The 8,694-nt window shown below is 33.0% G+C and overlaps 1 protein-coding gene across 2 annotated transcripts in view; it reads left to right on the top strand.

Moving 5' to 3' along the window:
- The first annotated feature begins 1,034 nt into the window (after positions 1-1,034).
- Positions 1,035-8,694, top strand: part of LOC100573056 — a 30,818-nt gene continuing 23,158 nt past the window's right edge. The window contains exons 1-3 of one of the 2 annotated variants that reach the window (XM_003248171.4): positions 1,035-1,388; positions 1,574-1,751; positions 2,919-3,072. In XM_003248171.4, the coding sequence (XP_003248219.1) occupies positions 3,030-3,072 (43 nt within the window). In that variant the 5' untranslated portion in view covers positions 1,035-1,388; positions 1,574-1,751; positions 2,919-3,029. Of the gene's footprint in view, positions 1,389-1,457; positions 1,752-2,918; positions 3,073-8,694 lie in introns of those variants that run through there. The other variant, XM_016808775.2, reaches the window with a different exon arrangement.

Raw genomic sequence — 8,694 nt, 5'->3', positions numbered from 1 at the left:
GAATAAGTTTTGTGAGTACCGGTACTTGGGCCCAAGTCTTGTGGCGTAGCCAGAGGTTGTTTTGGGTGTCAACACTATTTGCCGTATTTATGCAAAAAATCTATGTTCAATGTTATCAATGATTCAAATTTTTACTAAATGTGATAATTTCAACAAATTGGCGCCAAAAACAAACTGGTTGAATGTAGAAACCGCTTTGAAAACCACCTATGTGTGTAAGCGAGCCGCGGAAGCGGTCGCTAATCACCGCAGATCATAATCTGAAACCGCTCTGTGTGTAGCTATATGTCTGTATTTAAATAAAGATTGATGACTACTACACTGTAGAGTGTGTAAAGCGCCTCACATGTTATTTTTAAGAAGACTAAACCCGCATGCGTATAATACGCAATAATTGTCCCCGCATCTTAGACAAACGCGTGACATAGCAAATTGTACATTCTGAATAATCTAACTAAAATAATTTAACTTTCTGTTATGTTTAAATATTTGAGCAGTAAATTATGAAATGTAGTCGTCAGAATATTAGCCACAGTCAATTTTTGTATTTTAATTTTAAAGGCGTGTTTTAATCATTTTAAAATTATAAATAGATAATTGTAATTTGTATATTTTAAAACGCTCATAAAAGTCGTAACTCTGTTGTCCTGGAACTCGACAAGAACGTAGGTGCGACGGCAGTGCGTGGAGGAAACAGAGATGAGTAGATAACGACGGAAAATCAACGCTTCCGATCTTCAAGCAAGGACTTCCGTTACATGCTATTGATGAGGGGCATCTCAGCATCTGTCGGGGACGGCGTCGGCAGCTGCTATTGCTGTTGCACTCGGCGGCGAAACATTGCAACGGTGCACACACGCACGCACTACTTGGCACGTCTTGGCCCAGTTGCAACCGCCGTCGTCGTCGTCGCCGTCGTCGTCGTCGGCGGCAAAACGATATTGTTATTTTACAACGTTTTTTAGGTGGTGGTAGTGGCGGCGGCCACCAGTCACTAATACTACTACAACTACACGTAGTCGTGTTCCCATTCCACGTAGCGCTACTATAGTACTATCTATTCATCGTCATTCAATTGTACGTACTCACGCTCGCGGTACGCACCACGCCGCCACGCACACGCACTGACAGATCGCGATCTTTGCAGGAACCGCGGACGGGCTCTAGACGACCGTCATTCAGTCCGGTTCGGTTACCAGCGCGACCACGGGCACACATCCATAGACGGCGCAACAATCAGCAGCAGTAGGCATCACGTTGTAACAACATCAGCAGCAGCAACAACAATAATATTGTTATCACCATCGTCGCACGCGCTCTCTCGCCGCTTATCTCTTCGCGCGCTCGTCGACTGATCCGCGTCGGCCGTCACGTCCCGTCGTCGGCAAGTAAGTTATTTTTGATTGTCGCGCGTAATTATATCATAGGTACCAACAATATATAACGACTTGCATCGCCATCACGCGGTCAGTCGTTTCCGCGTCGGCGTCGATAGCGTTAAAACGAATAACGGTAATAACATTGTTTTTTCTTATTTTTTTTTCGTTTGGTCCTCTCCGTTTATCGTACGCAGCATCACAGCCGTCGGCGTCTGGACAATATTAATTGGTGGTCGTCTTCCCCAGCGTCGGACTTGTTACACGAGCCAGACGGGCGTCGGGTACGTCGAACCCGGAAATACCGGCACGATCAGCAATCGACCAACTATAATAATAATATTATTATTATTATACAACACGATAACATTATAGGTTTGTGAATTATTGTTACTCTCATTTTATTATTACTCTAATTACTGATATTGTAGATTAGACGTCACCGCTTGACGCGCAGATCAGAGGGTGCAGTTGTTACGATAATAATATAAGTTTAAAGAGGCTTCGAAACGCGTACACATTTTCGGTTATGAAATCAAAATAATTTATTCCCCTCAAGTGCGGTCTTGTGCTCTCTGTACTCGCCTAACAAAAAAAAATTGTATCTAAATCGGGAAAATAATCAGGTGTTGGAAAACATGCACGTGCAGTTAATATTTACGACACTTTTCTTAGGAACAGTAGTGTAATTGCGGGGGTTATGACTTTACGAGAGTGTCAATTCACCCCCATCCGTGAGCTTTTTATCTTATAACTGGCAAACATTATCACACAAAAGTATTAATTAAATATTATGTAATACAATAATACTACCGTACTAGGATAGTATCATAGTTTATGGAAATAATACAAAAAAACCGAATTCCTATGCTGGTTGTTGGGATATTCATAAACAATAACAAAGATAATAATATTTCTTCATAATATAAAGGATATAGTTTTGATACAAAATAAAGATAAAATAGTGCATAAACTTACTAGTGTTTTATTTTAATGATGTAAATAATTTTACACATATAATGGTATTATTACCTTTGTAGATTATATAGCAAACTAAACTGCAGCCAACGACTGTCACAACTAAAATATTACATATTTCGTATTCCTCCGTGTTCTACCTATACAATTTAAATGCGTACCTAATGATATGTTTATGTATAGGCAAGTGCATTGCACACATCACATAATATGCCGGACATGCGTGCCGCGTATAAATGTATTTAAGAAGTGCTTGTAATACATAGGCTCAAACAATTTTTTAGGTAAATCCATAACTTATGTGCACGAATTGCATCCCCTCTCCCTCCCACATAATTATGACCAAATTGGGAGTATTAGGCTTTTAAAAATTAAATCGAGAGGAGACCTTTATACTGCAGGCTCGGCCGCTCTGGTGAGTTCGGGAAGACATTATTTTACTGCTCTGTCCGGGCACGAGACGACTTTTTTACTAATACTTTTATGCTGACCTATACGCATCGTGACTCTCGACTGAATTGGCATGTACGAAATTATTACAACCGAACCGTTTCGCTTTTTCAGCCACACATACAGCTGATTGTGTTAGCGGTTTAACGACAACCGGCTACGCTGCACCAGAGCTTCACAATATTCGGCCGGTGGTCGGCATCGACGGTTAGATTTATCACCGACATGTCACTGATGGTGCCAGTCGTGGAACTATTCGTCTTCATCGGTGAGTGATCGTTTATATAGCTTGCAGCTATAATATAATATAATTAGACATCAATCGTAACGCAATAAATATAAACAGCAACAGAAGCAGTAAACTGTCAATTTAGTTTAAAGCTGGTTACGCGTTTTTAGACGCTAACGTACGCGTTTTAAAAACACGGCATTCAAAACCCTCGCGTTAGAGGTTTTTTTTTTTTTTTGACAGACTTACACAAACGTGTCCGTTTCTACCTACTTTATACTTAGGTATGTAATATTATGCACAAATTATATATTATTATCGGCGACCGTTCGACGGATTGCTGCTGTGTATCACGGACGTTTGCAATTTTATAAATTTGTGATAATATATATTATTTTGTCCGCAATAGTATAGGATAATATTTTTAATTAAACCATATATTATTATATACCTAGGTATATATATTGTTGTAGGACGTAGGTATATACGTACAATATATATATATATATATATATATATATATATATATATATATTATATGAATCAAAGCCATAATGTCTCAAATTTCACAATACACCTTTATAAAAATTAGAATTTAAAAAATATATAAGTATTTACTATCATTATCTGTGCGACCCGTTAAAACTTAATCGAATATTATTTATTACGGTTTATTGCGTTTTAATTACATTTGCACTAGACTATGAACATATTGTAGTTCAGTGTGACGCTCCTAAATGTTATCAACATTCAATGTTTAATTTATTATTAACTTATTGTAATATTCTTGTAGCTCTAATTAGCCAGTGTAATATTCTGGTAGCTCAGGTGACTACGTGAATATTAAGATTTGCCGGTAGCAAGACCGTTTTGTTGACGAAGAAGATGATGATAAGGTAGTTGATTAATGAATTTGTAGACAGGTGAAATGTTACTATATGGTTTATTAAAATATACTTCAATAATTTGACTAAGTCGAAATAATAAGTTTATTACACAAAGTGTCGTGAAGGTGCTCGAAGTGCAGTGGAGAAAACACGTCTGAATACAGGCCATCTCCGGTCTGCCTAGGCTCTCCTACGGTGTCCCGTGCACTGCGTGTGAACTTAATCATAATGATGATTCCACGAACCGTCTATTATCTGTTGCACTCCCATCCTGTTTTCTGGTTTTTGAATATATGCACATATATCTACTTTGTGAAGAGCAAGCCCCCATATCCTGTCGTTATATACATGGCTTGTGGTTTTTAATGTGGTTTATTATAATATTATGCTCGATTAGTTTTACTGTCCAGTGATCCATATATTTATAATTTGGTTATTATATATAAAATATTGTGATGGTCATCTACGCTTTTTAGTGTCACCCCTTACCACCTATGTTATTATGTTAATTATAGCTCGTATACTTTCATATCGACTACCTACCTATGTTATTATGTTCCTTATACTTGTATTGTTTGAAGGAAACGGATACTATCCATTACAATATTGTTTATACTTTATAATATATTCACTCCATGGACAATTACATAATATAATATAGAGGTAGTAGCCAGTATAGGAGTGGCGCAAATTGGATGGCTTAAGCCTAAAATCTTAACAAGCACCTCAAATATCAGTACACGAATGACATACCTAATCATACTATATTGAGACGATGATTCCCGCATATATTGTATCTGCTTTAAAAGCCTATACAACAAAGCAAAATATATGCGTCCCAAATCATTTTTTGTTGTTACATTGGTAGTTTTAATATTTAAATGTAAGTCTGTAAATTTACCTATATCAAATTTCAAAAATAAGAATAATATGATTTATGTTTTCTTCGTTTTTTCATGATATTATGTACATAATGAACCAGTTATGACTTGTAAGTGCATATGTAAATTATTAAAAATTAAAAATACTCATCATAACTTGTCTTAAAATTAAATAAACGAAAAAATCCTACGATGGAATAATTAATAATAATATAAATAATAATAATATATATAATATTTTTACCTTTAAATTAATTTTATGATAAGTAAATTTATTGTCATATTAAAACTAATAACACAAAAATATAGATTCTGCAATTAAACGCAAATATATTGTACGTCCTCATCACGTAAATTTTTCTTGACTTTCAACTAAACTACTTAGTGCATTATATGGAAAATAAAATGAAAAAATTTTGACAAGTCGAATAAGATTTTATTTTTATCTCGATCACGTTCGTGGTGGTTTTTAGATAGTTCCATGATATTAATCATTAATTATTACAGTGTGTTGTGGCATAATATTTGTGTATTCAAGGAGGCGGCGACGTATTTCATCTGCAGACGATAGTTGTAGCAACGTCACTTTCTGTGTGATTATTTTCGGCGCAGTTTTTTTTTATGGCGAATAATTATAGATTCATTATTGTTTTCGATATTGTCGGCCACGTTGCATAATCATTTTTATAAATAATATTAAATTATTATTATTATTATTATTATTATGACGACTGTCATCGCGTGATATATAACAGCATAACATAGGTAATCATTGCAATAAAAAGAAAATTATGATTTGATTATTGTTATTGTGTAACACACTCCGACACTCGCATGTGTTGTCTCTGTCTTACAAACGCACAACATAGGACAATTAAGCAGTTACTATAGTAGCTATAGTAACTATAGTATTTGACCTATTACAAACTTGAGAACATTATATGTGTTGTCTCACAATAATCTTTACGATATTTTAATTTTTAAGCAAGTTACGCGTTTTAATTCTAAAATAAAAATTTTGTTAAAAAACCACGAACAAGATGATGTTCTATAAGTTTGATAATATTTAACAATTTACTCTAACATTAAAGCTTATTACACATAATTAGAACTTACTTACTGCAGCAGTGCAGCTGAACTGAAATTATCCATGTTGTACTGGTTGTACGTAAGACGGAGACCAAGGGTGGCCTGGAGGCCCAGCCTCTCATGACATATTATTTCTCCAGTTTTCATAAGTGAATGGGCGATGTGCTAAGGGGGTATTGATACGCGCACAATACATTTTATTATATTATTCTCCTAATTCTTACAGTTACGGACTATGAAAAAAATTCGGCCCTGAAAACTAATTTACCAGTGAGAATAGGTTTTGTAATAAGTACCAGGTACTTAGTACCTATATTAAGTAAATTATTTAGGGAATAAAAAATTATTTTGAAATTATTTAGAACGTGTTGCCCTCAAATAAGTAATTAAGTACTAGGTAGTACAAAATTACTCATATTTTACACTTAAGTAATAACAGAAAATAATATTAAATTTAAAAAAAATACATAGTTTTTTATATAGTTTTTTTTCTAATAATAATCACTTTAATTTATAACAATGTCAATCATTTCTTCAACAACAATATTAATTATTATTTAACATATTTTGTTCTACAGCTAAGCAGGAATGCCTCTAATTATTGTTTGTATGAACAACAGCCCGCGGCCCACCGGTTTAAGTCCCTATCCCTTTGTCATAGTCTGCCAATGATATTACCAATATAATTATACACATTACACAGCGCAATTTAATATTTATACAGATTAAAGGATAATAATAGTAGTAAACACCCCCTGCACTTGTGGCACGAAAAATTCCGAATATTGGTAACTGTCGTCATATTATATGTACACTATTATAACAATTTGGAAGCTCAGATGACTGCGGCATATGGATTCGTTACTGCAATATTGTTAACTATATTATGATTTATGAATTATGATCACCCGAAATTTCGACAAGTATTAACTATGCAATAAAAACTATTTTTAAATCTATTTGACTATTTCTAATTCAAAACGATTTGGGGGAACTCAAATTTTATCCTTTTCGACAGAGTTTGTTCAACTAGGAAAACTTTTATTTTCGTGAATGTGAATGCCTGAACATTATAGTTATACAAATAAAAAATATGTTAGGAATACATTAAAAAACACATGTTTAAATATGAACGCTCAAAGGTAAATTAAATTAACACTAACATCTTAAATATATGCAAATATATGCTACACACATATTTTCTCGATCATTAATTTTTATCTATGTACCTGCCTATTAGAATGAAGAATGTAACTGGTACGCCTTAGTATACGAAGTTTTCCTTGTGATCTTTAATAACTAATAATATTTAGTGAAATATACGCGGAGACCTGCAACTGTGATAGTTTTAATATTATTATTAAATAATTTAATTATTATTGAATGGTGGGAAATTGTAATTTCAAAACCCTTGCAAATCGCTCACTGCGTTTTCTGTCCCATATTAGCACGTGTGATTTCCACCAAAAAATCGTATTATATAATATTGATTTCATTGATTTTTGTTTTATTTTCTGAATGTTTTACATTATGTAAATAATGCATTATACAAATGTATTAAGAGCGTAATATAGTCGCATAAACGAATGTGTGTGATTCTAGTAAAAATCTGAATTTTCTCAAACCAACTTTCATTAAACATTTATTTATTGTAAAATAATATGCTTATAAGTTATAGTGGTATTGCCATACTATTATTGCTTTTTATAATATTGTATCTGCTTGGTGTAGCGTTTAGATTTTGAAAAATTGAGTCGTTAACATTTGTAAATTCGGTTTTTGTATGCAACTATTGAATTAATTTATTAAACAAATTATAACGTTGGATATATTATAGATAAATTTGATTTTTCTTCTTTTTAAAATGATAATTTTGTAATTTAATTATAAATATGTAGACGAGCGGTGTTGGTTCACGTTAAAGAATTTACATTATCAATCGTTATTCACTATAATTATTCACGAAATAAACCAATATAGTGTCACTGGAAACTACAATTACTAGGTAGTGACATTGTGCATGTTAGGCACACTTAAGTTTCCGGTATCAATCTACCTATAGTCGTATAATTTAGGTATAGACAATGTATTCATTTTAATGTCTAAATTATTAAATATCTCATGTTTAAAACAAAAATAATTATAACAATATAATTAATGTCAACAGGTCAATAAAATCGTAATTGACAATAAAACAGCATTATTATTTATTATGAATTTAAATATATTAAATAACAGTACCTATCAGCTGTATAATGATATCCAATAGTGGTAGTATTTATTTTGTATCCTACAAAAGTATAATTAATTCAATGATAGCAATAAAACTGCAACGTAGGTAGGTAGGTAACCTAACCTGCTGTGAAAAAAATTATCAATGCATGTAAAATGTAAAAGCCAAAAATGATATGTCATCAAGTAATAATATAAAATACGAGACAGTGTCACAGCGACAATGGTGACAATCAGTTTTTTATAATACCTAACATTATAATCGTTACGATGAGAGTCACAACAGGAATATTATAATAATATAATAATATTAATAGGTAAACCTATTATCTATACCTATATTTTATATTCTAATATTATGTTATACGGATAGTACTTGTAGTTACTTTGTTAACTTATAATTTGAAGTAATTAGAAACCTACAAATAATTTCTATTATGGTTGGTGCTATCGTTTATTCATTCGCTGATTTTTTGCGCTCAACCAAATCCAACCAGATCCTTACTGATTTTCGTAAACAAGTTGTTTTCGCCACTTTGGCAATAACTTTAAGTGTACCTATGCTATTGTTG

The sequence above is a fragment of the Acyrthosiphon pisum genome, chromosome X (assembly GCF_005508785.2).
Source record: "Acyrthosiphon pisum isolate AL4f chromosome X, pea_aphid_22Mar2018_4r6ur, whole genome shotgun sequence".
Taxonomy (NCBI): domain Eukaryota; kingdom Metazoa; phylum Arthropoda; class Insecta; order Hemiptera; family Aphididae; genus Acyrthosiphon; species Acyrthosiphon pisum.
The sequence above is the reverse complement of the archived record's forward strand: the minus strand, read 5'-3'. Positions and strand labels throughout refer to the sequence as shown.